Source organism: Staurois parvus, unplaced genomic scaffold, assembly GCF_062004578.1.
Source record: "Staurois parvus isolate SC_StPar_1 unplaced genomic scaffold, SC_StPar_1.0 ptg000151l, whole genome shotgun sequence".
NCBI lineage: Eukaryota > Metazoa > Chordata > Amphibia > Anura > Ranidae > Staurois > Staurois parvus.
In genome coordinates this window covers 3,496,977-3,515,788 of record NW_028317947.1, presented here as the reverse complement: position 1 = coordinate 3,515,788, position 18,812 = coordinate 3,496,977, and the positions used below count along the sequence as shown (strand labels likewise).

The 18,812-nt window shown below is 40.5% G+C and overlaps 1 protein-coding gene across 1 annotated transcript in view; it reads left to right on the top strand.

The window, feature by feature from the left end:
* SKAP1 (src kinase associated phosphoprotein 1) overlaps nt 1–18,812 on the top strand; it is a 551,061-nt gene that overhangs the window by 36,617 nt on the left and 495,632 nt on the right. Inside the window, exon 3 of the mRNA XM_089674345.1 lies at nt 8,746–8,771. Within this exon, the coding sequence (XP_089530471.1) occupies nt 8,746–8,771 (26 nt within the window). The remainder of the gene's footprint in view (nt 1–8,745; nt 8,772–18,812) is intronic.

Below are 18,812 nucleotides of genomic sequence, written 5' to 3'. Positions count from 1 at the left end.
TAAATGGTTTTCAAAATTTTTTACAAATAAATATCTGAAAAGTGTGGCGTGCATTTGCACTCAGCCCCCTTTACTCTGATACCCCTAACTAAAATCTAGTGGAACCAACTGCCTTCAGAAGTCACCTTATTAGTAAATAGTCCACCTGCATGTAATTTAATCTCATTATAAATACAGCTGTTCTGTGGAGCCCTTAGAGGTTTGTTAGAGAACATTAGTGAACAAAACAGCATCATGAAGATCAAGGAACACACCAGACAGGTCAGGAATAAAGTTGTGGAGAAGTTTAAAGCAGGGTTAGGTTATAAAAGAATATCCCAAGCTTTGACCATCTCACGGAGCACTGTTCAATCCATCATCCAAAAATGGAAAGTGTATGGCACAACTGCAAACCTACCAAGACATGCCCGTCCACCTAAACTGACAGGCTGGGCAAGGAGAGCATTAATAAAAAGCCCATGGTAACTCTGGAGGAGCTGCAGAGATCCACAGCTCAGGTAAGAGAATCTGTCCACAGTTCAACTATTAGTCGTGCACTCCACAAATCTGGCCTTTATGGAAGAGTTGCACGAAGAACGTGGAAGAAGGTTACTCTGGTCAGATGAGACCAAAATTGAACTTTTTGGCCTAAAAGCAAAACACTATGTGTGGTGGAAAACTAACACTGCACATCACCCTGAACACTCCATCCCCACTGTGAAACATGGTGGTGGCAGCTTTATGTTTTGGGGATGCTTTTCTTCAGCAGGGACAGGGAAGCTGGTCAGAGTTGATGAGAAGATGGCTGGAGCCAAATACAGGGCAATCTTAGAAGAAAACCTGTGGAAGACTACAATGGAATGGTTTGGATCAAAGCATATTCATGTGTCAGAATGACCCAGTCAAAGTCCAGACCTAAATCTAATTGAGAATCTGTGGCAAGACTTGAAAATTACTGTTCACATACCCTCTCCATTCAATCTGACAGAGCTTGAGTTATTTTGCAAAGAATAATGGGGAAAAACATCACTCTCTAGATGTGCAAAGCTGGTAAAGACATACCCAAAAAGACTTCTGTAACTGCAGTGAAAGATGGTTCTACAAAGTACTGACTTAGGGGGGCTGAATACAAATGCACGTCACACTTTTCAGATATTTATTTGTAAAGAAGTTTGAAAACCATTTATCACTTTCTTTCTACTTCACAATTATGTGCCACTTTGTGTTGGTCTATCACATAAAATCCCAATAAAATACATTTGTTTTTGGCTGTAACATGACAAAATGTGGAAAATTTCAAGGGATATGAATACTTTCAAGGCACTGTATCTTCTAAACGTGGACCATTTAGGGGATATTCTCTTTTTGCGCATTCGCTCTGAAAAGTTCTGTGCCGTGGCCCGGGACTCCCCTGCGCATGCTTGGGAGTGACATCATTGCGGCCCAGCCTGTCAGACGGCCGGAGTTTGCAAACCCGGAAGTAAGACCAGGTTACTATGGTAACATTGCACTACTTTGATGAAAGTATTTTTTTAAAAAATAAAAATTTTAAAAAACATTGAGAGAAGTGTTTTGAGAATTTTTTTAACCATTTGCCTATCGGGCACTTATACCCCCTTCCTGCCCAGGCCAATTTTCAGCTTGCGGTGCTGTCGCATTTTAAATGACAATTGCGCGGTCATGCAACACTGTACCCGTATGACATTTGTTATCATTTTTTTCACACAAATAGAGCTTTTTTTTGGTGGTATTTGATTGCCGATGGGTGTTTTATTTTTTGTGCTATAAACAAAAAAAGAGCAAAAAAAAAGTTTTTCTTTGTTTATATTATAAAATTTTGCAATCCGGTACTTTTTTTGCTTCACTGATGTGCGTTGATGAGGCTTTACTGATAGGCAGCGCTGATGCTGCTGCACTGATATGCAGCAATGATGGGCACTGATGGGTGGCACTGGCTGACGGCATGTACTGGCGGCACTGCTGGGCACTGACTGGCAGGATTGATGGGTGGCAATGCTCGGCAGCACTGATGGGGGGCACTGCTGGGTGGCACTGCTGGGCACAGGTGGGTGGCACTACTAGGCACTGCTGGGTGGCACTGCTGGGCACTGATCATCAGGGCACTGCCGGTTACTAGCAGTACTTTCCTCACGGTGTCACAGCAACTGCATTTACTGATGATCTGTGTCATTGGACACAGCTTATCACGTGGTAAAAGGCCGCTGTGATTGGCCTTTTACCGTGTCACGTGATCAGCTGTGTCCGTAGGACACAGCGATCATGGAGATCGTCAGGTGCACGCCCCCGGGGGCCTGTGGGAGGGTGCGTTCTAGGAGGACATCATATGAAGCCCTCCCAGAACTGGACAACTGCGCTGTAGCTCTCATTCGGCTATAGCGCGGTTGGCAAGTGGTAAACTACTTGATGTCCGCCTGCCAACAATGTGTGAGTGAACAGCGGCTCTGGGCAAAGTGGCGTAACCTATACGTCGTTTTCTATCTCTAGATATGTGTGCGCCTCCGCTGACCCTCATGCTGTCCAGGGAGAGAAAAGGCCCGTTACTCAGCCAGTGCCATTAGTACAGTGTCAGTATATAGAATTTTGCACTGACCACTGTATTACTGCCAGTAGCGACATCAGATAGCGTCAGGGTCTGTAAGCTTCCCTCCCAACCAGGGTCAGCTAGCGTTGATTGCCCGCAATTTATCGTGGCTTCTGAATTTAAAACTTTTTCGGGCTTTACCCCTCAACATGAGCATTACAAAAAATAATGAATTGCGGTCATATTGGTCCACAGAGCCGATTCGGCATATGCTGTTTCATATATACTCAACATGGACCAGCAACGTACTGGACCGTCGCTGGATTTGAGTGGGTATACCAGGATGATACTGGTAGCTACAGGCATCATCCTTGTATAGTTTTTTTCAGATGGCTTTCATGTAAAAACAGTCCTAGCCGCTAATTAGTCACCAGATCACTTTTACAAGCAGCGGGAAGGGACTTACCCCCCCCTTCATTCTGCCCTCCAAGGTTTTCTTGGGCTTTCCGGTCCCACTGGGGAACCAAGAAATGCAGCTGGCAGTTCTGCTGGCTGAAAATAGAGCTGATCGGAGACTGGAATGCCTCCTGTCATCTCTATGGTCTGAGTGAGACCGGAAGCTACAAACATTTCATCATTTCCACTTTGCCAGATGTAAACAGCGCCATTTTAAAATTGGGAAAGCATCTGATCACACCAATCTTGTGTGATCAGATATTTTAAGGGTAGAGGAGACATCCAGAGTCTAATAGACCCCAGATTTCTCAGAAAAGAGTACCTGTCACTGCCTATTGCTATCACAGGGAATATTTACATTTCCCGAGATAACAATAAAAGTGATTAAAAAAATGAAAGGGACAGTGTAAATAATAAGCAAAATAAATAATGAAAAAATTCACCCCCATCCCTGTGATCACGCACAAAGGCAAACGCAAGCTGTGGTCACATGGTGGTATATAGAGATTACACCATGCATGTGAGGTGTCACTGTGAATGTCAGATCAAGGGCAGTAATTCTAGTACTAGATCTCCTTTATAAATATAAAGTGGTGATCTGTAAAGACTTTTAAAGCATCGCCTATGGATAATAAAATAGACATAGTTTGTTGCCGTTGCATGGGCGTGCACACTTTTAAAGCATGTCATGTTTGGTATTCATTTTGTAACATTATCTTTTATATTTTAACAAACAATTGAACAATATATTGTGTTTTTGTACATTAAAATTCAAAAAAGTATATTTTTTCCAAAAAATTTATGTTTGAAAAATCGCTGCAAAAATACTGCGTGACATAAAAAATCTCAACACCCACCGTTTTTATCCTCTAGGGCAGTGATGGCGAACCTTTTTGAGCCCGAGTGCCCAAACTGCAACCCAAAACCAACTTATTTCTTTCAAAGTGCCAACACTGCAATGAAACCTGAATATCGAGCTTTTGGTTTAGAAAAAACAACTCGTACAGTAGTGCAAACTAATTAACAGTACAGGGATGACCAGAGACTGCGGACACAGTACAGGGATGACCAGAGACTGCGTACACAGTACAGGGATGACCAGAGACTGCGGACACAGTACAGGGATGACCAGAGACTGCGGACAGTACAGGGATGACCAGAGACTGCGGACACAGTACAGGGATGACCAGAGACTGCGGACACAGTACAGGGATGACCAGAGACTGCGGACACAGTACAGGGATGACCAGAGACTGCGGACACAGTACAGGGATGACCAGAGACTGCGGACACAGTACAGGGATGACCAGAGACTGCGGACACAGTACAGGGATGACCAGAGACTGCGGACACAGTACAGGGATGACCAGAGACTGCGGACACAGTACAGGGATGACCAGAGACTGCGGACACAGTACAGGGGATGACCAGAGACTGCGGACAGTACAGGGATGACCAGAGACTGCGGACAGTACAGGGATGACCAGAGACTGCGGACACAGTACAGGGATGACCAGAGACTGCAGACACAGTACAGGGATGACCAGAGACTGCGGACAGTACAGGGATGACCAGAGACTGCGGACAGTACAGGGATGACCAGAGACTGCGGACACAGTACAGGAGATGACCAGAGACTGCGGACACAGTACAGGGATGACCAGAGACTGCGGACAGTACAGGGATGACCAGAGACTGCGGACAGTACAGGAGATGACCAGAGACTGCGGACACAGTACAGGAGATGACCAGAGACTGCGGACACAGTACAGGAGATGACCAGAGACTGCGGACACAGTACAGGAGATGACCAGAGACTGCGGACACAGTACAGGAGATGACCAGAGACTGAGGACACAGTACAGGAGATGACCAGAGACTGAGGACACAGTACAGGAGATGACCAGAGACTGCGGACAGCACAGGGATGACCAGAGACTGCGGACAGTACAGATGACTGCTGACCTTTGGGGAGGGAGGGGGAGCGGGTACCTGAATTTGACAGGCACCCGCTCTTACTTCCGCAGAGTTTTTTTTTTATCTTACCTGTTCCTTTATCCAGCCGCGCGCTGTCTTCCCGGCTTCTGTAGTCTTCCCGGCTTCTGTAGTGTGGGCGCTCGTTGGACAGCCGGATGCCCAGTGCGCATGCGCGAGAAGCGCTGCACTTTGTGATTGGTCCAGCGGCTTCTGGGATCTGTCATGTGTCCCAGGTACCGCCTTACCATTCACAAAGAGCACTGCTTCTTGTGCATGCGTACTTGGGACCCGGCTGTCACGCACACTACAGCCGGGAAGACAGCGCGCCGCTGGATTCTCCTGGCGTGCCCACAGATAAGGCTCGGCGTGCCGGCTGTGGCACGCGTGCCACGGGTTCGCCATCACTGCTCTAGGGCTTTAAAACATTTATAATGTTCAGGGGTTCAATGTAATTTTCTTGCAAAAAAAAATGTTTTTTGAAGTAAAAAAAAAAGTGTCAGAAAAGGCTTGGTCTTCATGTCGGTAGGAAAGTGGGTGGTGCCTGGCATAAGTTTGTAATGTTGGAATTCCAGGATAGTAAAAGTACCCCTCCAAATGACCCCTTTTTGGAAGGTAGACACTCCCAAGGTATTTGCTAAGAGGCAAATTCCTTGGGGTGTCTAGTTTGCAAAAAAGGGGTCATTTGGGGTTTTTTGTTTTGTACTGCCCTAGCATTTTAGCACTTCAAGAGATGTGATTCAGTAAGAAAACAAAAGCTGTCTAAATTCCAATATATATATATATCATAGTTTGTAGACACTATAATTTTCACACAAACCAATTAATATACATGTAGTGGGATTTTTTTTTTCCAAAGACATGTAGAAGAATACATTTTGGCCTAAATGTTTGACTAACTTATAGTTTACTGGATATTTTTATAACTGAAAGTAAAAAATATCGTGTTTTTTTTTCAATAATTTTGGTCTTTTTTCATTTATATCACAAAAAATAAAAAAAACATTGATGATCAAATAACACCAAAAGAAAGCTCTATTTGTGTGAAAAAAAGGGCTTACATTTCGTTTGGGTACAGCATTGCTTGACTGTACAATTACCAGTTGAAATAGTGCAGTGCCGAATAGCAAAAAATGGTCTGGTCATTAAGGGGGGTAAATGGCTAACCCCCCCCCCGAAAAACAGATATGGCCATTAGATGGCACTAAGTAGCATACTTAGCACCATCTAGTGGCCAAATGTGACATTTTCTGTTTTAGATCAATGAAAACCATTTGACCAGCTCAGGAAATAACCCAATCACATACTGTATCATATATTTTTTTTGCCCCACTTTTTCACTGGATTGCTATGAGATTTTTATTTAGAAATGCATCTGTGTTTTCCTTCTGTAAGCACTGAGGCTGTTCCCAGATCTCCAATAGCCACTTTTTAAGTTAAGACTGTGGCACTTATTTTCTAATTCTAACTTATTAGTTTGTTCATATTTAGTACACAAGCTGTAGACTGCATTAACCACATGCTGCCCAGCCACAGTACATTTACATTTACAGGGCAGCAGCTTCAGGCTCAGTCATATGTGTGTGTGTGTATGTATGTATGTATATGTGTGTTGTGTATGTATGTATATATGCCCCTCTTGTTACTGCTGTGTCCAACAGACACAGCAGATTATTTTTACTGGTAACTGGGTATCGTGATTGTTGAGATTGGTCATAGCAATCACTTGATGACAATGTAAGCAACCTGACATGAATGGCTTTCCATTCATGAACAGCTTGCTTGCTGTTGTGATTGGCCCACAGCAATTACATGATTCCTGGCAACCAGTTCCATGTGATTAGCTGTAGCCAATCACAGATCACAACCATTGGGGAAACACATTGACAGCTAAAACCTTTGCTTATACAGTGATCATCAATGTATAAACAACAATAGTGTAAAAAAACAAAATCCCTGATCACCCCCCCAGAGTACTACAGTGTCACTATGGTGATACTGGGCTACTCTGATGACATCATGAAAAATGTAAGGAAAGAAAAAAAAAGTTTAAAATATTGAATAGAAAATAAATTTTTATTTTACACACTGTCAGACAGTATCCCTGATCACTGCCACATCAGTCATATGATAACACTGTACTGCACTGGTGACAGTATGTAAACAAAAACAAATGTATTTAATTTCTTCATTTTCCAAAAAAAAGTGACAAAAAAATGACAGCTTCAAAACTTAACACACCTCTTACTAAATACCTGGGGCTGTCTACTTTCCAAAAAGGGATCATTTGGGGGTATGCGTATATACGGTCTTGGCATTTTAAGGCCTCAAGAAATGAATTGACTGTCAGTACATCAGGGCCCATCAATTTTCGAATATATATATCATTTTGTAATATTCACACTGACTAAAAAATATATACCCTTTTGGGTTATTTTTACCAAAGAAATAGAGCAGAATACATTTTGGCCTAAATATATGAAGAAAGATAATTTATTTGCAAACGTTTATAACAGAAACTAAGAAAAACTTTTTTTTTTTTTACATTTTTCGAAATTTTTTGTTTATATAGCAAAAAATAAAAAATGATTAAATACCATTGAAAGAGCTCTATTTATGTGAAGAAAATATAAATTTATTTTGCACACAATGTAGCATGACAACACAATTGCCAGTCATGACAGCTTAGTTACTGTTGACATGCTGTGACAGGCTACAGCTAATCACATGGAACAGGTAGCCAGGTATCATGTGATAGCTGTGAGCCAATCACAACTTCACGACACTAAGCAAGCGGTCATGAATGGAAACCATTCATGACTGTTTTGTTCACATTGTGATCACATGATAACCTATCTGCTCCTGTGGACATAGTGGTCACACTATTGTGCCACAGGGGGAGACGCTAGTGCACATGTGCTGGGCGACATACTAGTATGTTGTCTGACCTGGCTGTGCTGCCCGCCCACAATAAAACTACTGTGGATGGGCGGCAAGTAGTTAAAGTGGAGACAAACCTATTGAATTAATGGTTTCCCACTACGTTACATTCAAGGCATTCTATGAATGATTACTGTCACATTTGCTTGTGCTGTCAACTGAACTGTCAAGCTATCAAATGGCCGGTATCATAACTGATCACATGTGCGGCAATATGCCAACTGCAAGATGTCAACTTCCTTGGCTGTAAAGGATAGCAGAGTTTAGTATCACTTTAATATAATAGAATTTAACTTGTCATTAGCAGTACAAATACAAGTCCATAAAATGAAAACAGTCTATACAGCTATGTTGTTTACTGGCTCACCAGCTGTCTATATCTTTTCATTTGACAGATAATGTGTAAAATATTACTGACACCTATTCTAGTAGCTGGAACCTCAACTTACTTTCTGGGTTGGACCCTTGTCAGCAAAGCGCAGGTGTACAGGATGTTCAACCATGTTTTTGCTAATTGATGGATTAATGGCCAGATATTCTATCCTTTTATGTTTTGAGTTGCCCCTCTATGTATACCAATCCACAGGGCATTTTATTTGGCACAACACGTGCTTCACATTCATTTCCGTAATAACATTCCTCTGTGTCCAGTCACATGAAAAAATTCCTGGTTACTTGTTTCATCTGTACATGATTGGCAAATTGAAGTGAATATTTACACAATTGTGTGGACATTCTCTACTCCTTTATTAAATCATTAAAATACATAATACATTTACAAAAAAATACATATTCTTTAAAAAATAAAATGTCCATACCTTTACCCTTTAATAATAGTTTGTTTTTTCTTTTAGGTACCACTTGGATGTTCAACATAGAGGTGAGCTTTATGGTTGTGAAGATTATTATTATTATTTCACAAAGATATTGATTGCGATACAGTGTTGTATATTCAGTGGCCTGAATCAAGTGCGAGTTTCTTATATCTATCTGAGGATGTATTGTCGAGACCTTTTGGACCTGAATTCATAGGTCTTCACACTTGCCAGGAGATTTCTTTTCTGCTTGCTGTATTCTTCATTTATTTTAAATATATTCTTTATTTAAAATTTTACAAATATAAGTGTAATGAAACATTCCAATATCCATAGGTGGGTGTGACATTCAGTGCTATAAATGAGACTCCACAATCTTAATGCCCTCGAGTCACACTGTGCCTCGAGCCCTTGTCCAAAAAGGACACGTTCAAGCAAAAAGTATAAGAAACAATAGTTAAGCAGCAGATTAACCTAACAAGAAATATGAAAACAAGAAGGGAGGGGGAAACTGCAACAATATGGATATAGTCAGTGCAAACATAGGCCTGCTGGTTCCCGTAGGCTCATATAATATAAGTGACCTGAAGAAGATCCAGGAAGATTTTGCACTGCCATGCTTTGCCAATGCAGTCCAGCTGGCAACTCTGGTGACGGAAATGCGCATTGCCTCTGCATGTCAACAAGTCACCAGATAAGTGGCAGCCAGACTGAAGTTAAGAAATACCAATCCTAGAGCACGGGTGAAATTGTTCACTGAACCAGTCTAATGAAAAATATGGACATCAACGGGACTTGGCAAAATAGAAAAAAAAAAAAGGACGCAAGGCCAATTGAAAGTCTAAGACACATCAACCACAACCACGATTCACAGGCTGAAAAAACAGTAATAAAAACCAGCAAAAGAAAAACAAGATAAAGATAATAAGATTGTTGATTCGCCTGAACATGTCTAAATGTGTGATTGACCAAGATACGTAGTGTCTCCAAATAGCCCAGATGCAGTCTCGAGTGCCCTTACAGGTAGCAAGCCACTCCTCAGCCTCCATGATCTCAGTTACCTTTCTGATCCAGCTCCCACGACTTGGAGTGCATGTGCTCTCCTAGTGAATCAGAATGAGATGCTTAACTGCATTGAGAAGATGGAGGAGAGCCCTCCATTTATAGTAGGCAAATGGAAGAGTAGGGACATTGAGCAAGAAGGTTCTGAAGGATAGTCCCACCACATAGGAAGGATCGCACCTCTGTGGCTGCAGCCTCTCCAACAATGATCAGAAACGGACAGGTAAATCTGGGGAGGGTAGTAGGTACACAATATCATCTTGTCAATAATTTTTAATTATTCTCCTGTTTCTTGATATCTACTGAGCTAGAAGGTGTCAAATAATATAGGTGCTGCAGTTGCTCTTCAGAAAACTCTCATTGGAGGTTGCGTTCCCATCCCCTGATAGACAGTAGGTCAGTTTAGGACCGGGCAGCAGAGTTAAGCAGCTTATATAGGACCAAGATCATGTGTGGGGTCTTTAGCGGTCCATAAGTGTTCAAAAGCAGTGAGGGCAGACCTGGTCCTGGCAGGGTGCCCCTGCATAAAGAAAACGTGACATAGCTGGCAATACCTCCAAAACTCCAGAGGAAAGCCACCCTTCCCTAAAGAAGTCCAGCAAGGGCAGGATGCCCTCCTCCATAAAGTTGGTTAAGCTAACCTCCCTGTCCTGCACCCAAGGCCCAAAAAAGATTCTCTCTGGTAAGGAACCAAGGGTAACCCCCTACAGTGCCAATGGTGACAATGGGGGTGCCAGTGAGTATTCTTCATTTATGTAATAGTCACAGTTTTACACTGTGCAATCTTTTAAACATTCCATTCAAATGTGCTAATTATTGATCCTGCTTTGGACAATGACTTTGCTATTATAATAATAATAATAATAAAACAAAAGAAAATTGGATTATAAGATAAGATCCCATTGTGTGTGGCTGCCTAAGAAATTGTCTGTAGGCATATGGCTTCAATCCTGCATAAGTGCAGGCAATGTTTAATCTCTAAATAAATATACTAGTTTCTTAAATGCCTCGTAGTTTGTTGGATAATATATCTAACAGCATGAAGACCAATAAGCTCAAAACAAGTCCAGAATACAGTTTTGGCGAAGCAGTAATCAGGTATGGGTTATAAAAATATATATAGATCATGATCAGGTAAAAAATGAGTATCCACCGGTGATGTAGATGCTTCTTATCTAGATCTCTGTTTCTAGGGCCTTGCTTATTATAAACTGTGGACTCTCTGCTGTATTTTTCCCATATGTGTTTGGCGTGTTTTTCTTTTTTTATTATGAGTTTTAGTAGGTGTTGCTTAGATATAAAAACTATCTGAAAAACTTTCTAATTAAGTAAATATCACTGAACAGCAGTTAAGGAAAGAAATTATCGTAATTTACCATCTTTGGGTTTGAGCAGTTCCTTAATTGTTGTTATTTAGGTACACACTTTACAATGTCCACAGTGAAGGGAACCCTTGGGATGTTGCAGTAACTATTATTTAAATGTTTGATTCTGTCCATTTTGAAATAATATGCAATGTTTGAAATTCAAGGTAGCACAGATTTTAACCAGTTCCTCCTCGTTACCCAAGGTAATATTTCATTTTTTGGGGGTCAAACAAGGCTTTCTTTTCACAATATTTACTTTACAAACATTTCTCCTCTTTGCAATCTGTAGACAAAAAGTAAAAAAAAAAATAAAATGAAGGAAATACACTTATTTCTAGTTTGACCAGTGTTAGGTGTTTGAAAACAAGTGGTGTTTCTGTAGGTGAAAAGTGGTGTTAAGTTTTCTACAAATTAAGCTGTCAGTAAGTGGACCTAATTTATTTGAGATGTCCCCATTGTCAGAACTTTGTGGACTGTTGAAAAATAAATACGTCTGAAGATTGTGTTTCCAATGGTAAAAACAGCTTTTTTTTTCTTGGTCGAACACAAATACACTTATGCAATATGAAAGTCTTGAGAGTCTATAAGAAAATGCCTGTGTATAATTTTTCATGCTCTTTCCATGCTGAAATATTTTAAATTCTGAATGGAGGTTATTTCTACTTTAACACACATAATCCCTTTACTGTGACCTACTGTTTTAAATATAGTACTAACTAAAGGAAAATGTCCAAGTGGCCAATGGTGACAATAGTCTGCAGGAGCCGAAGACATCCACAGCTTAGTTGGAAAAAGCTGTTCATGGGAAAACGGCAACCTGCATGTGCCACACAAGCTGGGCTTTATTGAAGAGAAACCGAAAGACAGTAATTGATAAAGAAAATACATATATCAAATCAAGTTATTATTATTATACAGGATTTATATAGCGCCAACAGTTTGCTCAACGCTTTACAATATAACGGGAGACAATACAGCAACAATACAGTTCCAAAAAGGCAGGTGGAAAACTTGGCAAACGTAGAGAAAAGTGCTTTTTTTTATGGGGTACTTGTAATTGGTCAGAATGGAAGACCGTATAGCTGAAACTAAATATAAACCAGTTCTTGAAGCCTTTTTTCAATGTGCAAAATGTCTGAGAATTGAAGCAGAGGGTTACCCTTTGGTGTGACAGTGACCCTAAGCATGCAATCAAATACACAGTCATCAATCCAGTTGAGAAACTGAGCCAAAACATGAACGTTGCTGTTCAACAATAGTCTTGTCTTCAAGGCTAGAGAAGTTTTTTTTCCCAAGAAAACAGTGCAGGATCAGATCTGTAGAGACTTATTCAAAAGATTCACTGCTGTAATTGCAGCTAAATATGATTCAACAAAAATATGTTTCACCTTCCAATTTTAAATAAATTTTAAAACAAATGGTAAAAACACAGTTGAAATCTTTTAATATCAAGTTATAAAACTACCAAATGTGGCAAAGTCCAAGGTACCACAGTGGGTTTAAGGGGAGTTTGCCTGATTTTTTTTCTCACCCAGAAAATTTGCTTGAAATATAAATGTACATTGGTGACAGCGCAGTGTGTCTGTTTTTAAATAAATAAGTTTTAAAAATCTGGAATTTTTTTTTATGTTTTACGAACATGTATATACAAGCCTGTTTATTTATTTTTTTTAGTTTATTTTGATATAGCAATTTTACTTAAAGTTATCCTTTACAGCAGGGCTCGAAAAATCCCAGTCACCAGGTCCACCGAAATTGCATCCTAGCACCCGGGATACACTGCAGCAGTGGTCTGGATTCAGTCTCCCCATCATGTGACCCCCCCCCCCGGTCCAAGAGATCGGGCAGACTGGTAATTGAGGCTGCAGCTTTGTTGCCTGCTGGAGCGGGATACAACGCTCGTTTATGGGGACTCTTCTGGTGGGTGGGGCTGTGATGAGCACGGTGTGCCCGCCATTCTGACTGAGCAATCTATTAAATATTTTGATTAAAATTAGCAAATAGGAATTGTGTTTCACTGTTATTTCAGTCCCCTTTACCCAGTTTCATGGCATTAAATTCTAAAACAAATTTGGATGAGATGAAAAATTCTGATCATTTTAACAAAGGATCATCCACAGGATCATCTGACACTATATTATCTTTGCTTTATTCCAAATCAAAAGAAGCAGGCAGCACAGTGGCTAACTGGTTACCACTTCCACCTGGTAACACTAGGGTCATCAGTTCGAATCCCAGCCATGGCTCTACCTGCTTGGAGTTTGCATGTTCTCCCTGTGTTTGCGTGGGTTTCCTCCGGGTACTCTGGTTTCCTCCCACGGTCCAAAGACATGCTGGTAGGTTAATTGGCTCCTGTTTAAATTGTCCCTGGTGTGTGTATGTATGAATGTGAGTTGGAGACCATAGATTGTAAGCTCCTTGAGGGCATAATGTTAATGTACAATATGTACACATTATGTAAAGCACTGCGTAAACTGTCAGCGCTATATAAATACCTGGAATAAATAGAAAAATAAATAAATGATTTGCCATTTCTCATCTAATAAATCAGTCAATGGCAGGGACTGGATTCATGCAAACCAAGTCATGGCTTATGCTAAATTGAACAATCATTGTCTAAATCCAATTGATGAAATGATCAGATCGAATAGACTTGTATATAATGTATGGCCAGCAGGATATGTATTACACAAATGGTGATCTATGTAAACTGGGGGAAGTTAATGTATTCATGCTTATAGCAATTATTTTAATTTTAATAGTTAATTTTCCAACCAGTGTTGGAATGTGAAGCAAGAAATTTGTTTTTGTTTGGGCAGCATGTCCTCCTTTCTGTGCTGCAGTCTTCATAAGGCAGCCAAATATTATTTTATTCTTCCCTGTCTGTTTTATGGTAGCAGTGTTATACCTCCTTTTATTTTAGGTCTGTTGGCTATTTTTATAGCCACCAACACTTATTTCATGGAATGTTTGGAGAACCGCATTTGACAGATCTGTGATTGCTCTATCTAATCATTTATTGTGTCTGGGAACAAATTACAAGATGCAGATTTTCTTCTCTCTTTGGTCATGTGGCACTTGAGCACGTAGTGCCTGTGTGACTGCTCCAGAGATCCCAGCAGAATTGTTATCACATTTTCATACAGGCCTCACAGCAGTCTGGTCTTCCTAATTGCATTAAAACCTTTGTTTAGGTGCCATTACCAGATGCACTTAACATCTGGCTTTATTTGACAAAATACAATAGCCAGATGTTTTCAAGCTGCAAACAAAAAGGAACAGGCACAAAATAGTTTTAATTAGAGCTTTCTTTTTAGTCAACAATGCACTTGGTCTGTCTATGGATTGGCATTGGAAGAATAAAAAAAAAATTCTTTATAAAAGCAATGAAGACACAGTTATTATTCTGTGATCCAGTTTCCATATAAATTAAAGATAGACTGTGGTGTATGCTCAGTGAATACATATTTTGACTTTTTCAAAGTCATTTTTGAAAGTACTTTTACACGACTTTGACATATTACTTGCTTTGCCATACTTGTAAAGGTATTCGTTATGCAGATATGTAGAATTTCCTTATAGTGGATGTCTGCCTATAGTGGCTGATTCTTAAAGCCACAGTGCCCCCACAATACCCCCACCCACCGTTCTCCCAATCAGCTCCTCTCCGGGAGCCCCCCCTAGTGTGATGTGTAGGGTCTCTTTTCCTCTTCTTGGTGGTGGGTGGACCTCCACTGATGTCAGCGCCATTCTCTACATCCTTGTACTACAGGTGGTGATACCCCTGCTAGGAATTCATTCAACCTGAAAAACTGAGGACATCTAGTGGCAGAACAGAATGATTTTGGGGACAGTGCCTAGATTGAGGTTAGTATTGGAGCCACAGCTGCTATTTTAAACCATTGGAATTGTTGCCATAACTGCCAGAATTAGCCCACTAAGGATTGTAGTTTTTCCAGTGTGAGATTACTCACTGACTGGTTGGGATAAAAGAAGCAATAAAGTACAATCACCATGTAGCACTGTTAAGCACAAATCACAATGTGTATATGTAAGATAAATGCAAATATTGTTGCCCATGTAAATAATTGATAGTGCATGCATGCAGTATATAAATGATCATGGGAATCCGGTAAAGGGAAAATACCTTTCATCTCAGAATGATAGTTTACAGACTGATGTACTGATCCTTGCAAAACTTAAGTTTTCCACATCTCAGGGAGTAGGCACATGGTGCCACATCCCAATGAATCAAGAGAAGACAAAATGAAGGAAAATACCTTCACAACTAGGGGACTTTAAAGGCAAAAAGGCAGGAGATTAAAGTGACATTAAACCTCTGTTTTTTAAATTAAAATAAAACATATTGTACTTATGTGCTCTGTGTAATGGTTTTGCACAGAGTAGCCCCGATTCTCCTTTTCTGGGCCTTCCCCACTAGCGCTCCAGGCTCCTCCTCTTCAGTCTTCAGCGAGTGCCCCCATGGAAAGCCACTTTCCATAGCACCTGTGCAGTCTCGCTCTCAACCTGCCCTGCCTGCGCCTATTCACACAGACTGGCTAGCTCAGCCTCACCCCCCCCCCCCCCGCTCTCTCATCACAGTGTTTTATTAACAGCAGCAGGAGCCAATGGTTCCCACTGCTGTCAATCTGCCCAGGGAGGGAGACAGCGGCGAGAGCTGCTGCCCTCATAAACATCGCTGGATTGGATCGGGCTCTGGTAAGTATAAGATGGGGGCTGGGGGATCCTGCAGCACAGAAACTTTTTTACCTTATTGCATAGAATGCATTATTGTGAAAAACCTTAAGACTTTAGAAACACTTTAATAAATAAAAGCAAACTTTTTCCCAAACATTTCCCAAAGAGTTTAGAGATTGAAGCCTACGCGTTGTATGCCATGACTGGTTTCCTGTATTGACTCTATACTCCTTCTTTTTTTTTTTTTTTTTTTTTTTTTTCTTTTTTCAAGGGCATCTTCTTGAACTGGAACAAATGCCCCTTTAAATATTTTCTAGTTATGTTTTGTTCTGCTTCTGAGTTTAACAGTGTTCTAAAAAAAAATTGTAGCGCAAAAACATCTTTATTTAAAGTTCTCCGCCAAACAAGGTAGCATTTATAGATTAGCTAATTTATTCTAGGCTCGTGACGTTTCTCTTCTTCCTAAATGAAATGATCGTCTTGTGTCTGACAGTGACAAATTTTATAACAGTATAATTTCTCCTTGTAAATGTCTCCATAACATGTAAATGTGTGAGATGTAGTGCAGCTGTGCAGTGCCCAGAGAACACGGTATTCTCTTGCTATGGAAACAGCATGCTGCCTTTTTAAAGGCTGATTTGTTAAAGTGGAGTATCAGAAAGTGGAACTACTTGCAATAGCAGCCAGTACAATTTTAGTTTTCAGTGTCATTTTGTTGTTTAGAAAATTAAAACAAAATGACTATACTGTATGTTCCTCTATATTAAATAAAGGATCTTTCATTGTTGGACATCATGCCACTAAACCTAGTAGTAGTTTTGCCGAGCACCAAACAACACGTTTGGAGAAGGGGTGGAATGGTTGAGTAGGATTATTTTTAATTGTTTTTCTGGGCTGATTATGTTCTAGCAATTTAATGTATTACAGCAAAGATATACCTACCTTGAACATTTTTAATATACTGAATATTTGGTTAAGTTCATTTTTTAGATACACTTGTCATAAACTTGGGCAGTTTTAACTGAACATATGCTGAAAATGCAGAAGTGTTTTTTTCTGCACTGTATGTGAAAGAATGACAAGTAGATCCTGAAATATAGGCAGTTGGATTGATATTTTGTGTTTTCATGACCTTTCCTGTAAATGTTAAACTTGATTATAACCCCTCCAATTTCCAAAGCCTCTTGTTAGTCCTTCAATGTGATGAGTGGCCTTGGTGACCAATAATTAGGCTAGGAAATACTAGGGGGCAATATTCACTATAGAAGATATCTCCAGAGCCACTGGACCAGACTCCCAGGCTGCCTTTGAAGACTTTAAAGAGGTATAAATGCCTGTGGTTCACAGCTTTTTGTTTGCGTATGAATAGTTGGTTCCCTACAAGAGGCAGTTTCAGATCTCATACAGCATGTAACTGGGACTGGTCAGTCCCTTTCTCCAGCAAGATCGCTGCTCTAGATGCCTACAAAACCTAAGTGTTCTGCTAGGGTTTTCCCTTTTCTTTCATGTGCAAAGAGCAGAAATTACCCCACAGGTCTATTTATCTTTCTAAAAGTATTTCTGTCTGTTATCCCTATGTCAAATGCTTAATTTAAAAAGTGGGCTACATCAGTCACCCTTACCCCCAGTGGGCTTCAGTTCTGACCTCCGCTCTGTTGCAGTAGATGGTGCCCAATTGGTCCAGACTTGCATGCACTGAAACATCTCTTTGAATTGACTGTGCAGAAGGTGCAGGCACTCACTCAGACACTTGTGTGATACGGCACTGGATTCTGGCTGTCTGGTGTCTTATATTAGCATGACTGTTGTGATTATCTGGAGGGTCCTATGGCTTAAATGCTTATTGACCAATTAAACATCTAGGAAGGCCTTCACTCAGCTTCCCTTCAATTGGGAGCTACCTTGGATCATCAAAGATGCCACAGGGGTAAAAGAGCACTCATCTATCGTTTTCCCCAAAAGGAAATGATCTGGAGTGTGCCATCTTTTTTTTATGCACAAGAAGTCCATTTGTTCACACTGAATCTCTTTGGCGATCACTTGTGCCCTCAAAATGGCCATCTTGGCTGGTTTAAAGCAGTGATAAAAAGCAAAGACATCAGAGCCCATGGCCCAGGGTCTCCTTCATGTGGAGGTTTGCCCTCATCTCAAATCTCAAGGTAGTGTTCCAGTACACACCTGTCGAAAACAATTTTTCCTTCTTGGCCATTGAGGGAGAAGGAATTCTGGTATTGTCAGGTTATATTGTGGTATACAAAAATATTGAACACTAGCATAAAATGAGACTATTTGAATTACTGTGTCCCTTACAGGACTCCTAGAAGAGCACAAAAATCCTATTTTATTCTTTGTTCATTGAAGATTGTAAGCTCCAAAAAGCAGGGCCCTCAAATCCCTCTTGTATTGAACTGTATTGTTGCTGTATTGTCTCCCGTTGTATGGTAAAGCGCTGAGCAAACTGTTGGCGCTATATAAATTCTGTATAATAATAATTGAAGAACACAAAAATTCAGATACTGTTCTTTTTTTGCTAGTGTCCAATCCTCCTGTAGGTGGCAATTTAACTTGACAGTATCTAAATTTCTGTGTTCCTCAATGGACTCCAAAAAAGGATATGACGATGAGTACAAACAAAAAAAAAAATCCAATTTTTTTTCTTAAAATCTCCCTCTTTCAGCTCACCTCTTCAACACTTTGGTTTCCATGTTTCCCCCTTTAAAGCTACTTCCACACCACCTGTGGAGGATAAAAATAATCCCCATCATCCTTTTTACTCCAGATTGGGCCATTCAAATGATTTGTCTGCTAGCACTGTGGAGACTGCTGGACAGGCCAACTTGGTACCCCAATGTTCAATCCTGCCTCTCAAATTTAACAGCATAGTCTGGCTGTGCAAGTTGCTTAATTTCAATCCTCTGTCCTTTTCCATGAGTAAGATACTGTCCTTTCTCCAGATAGAGTAGACCAACGTTTCACACT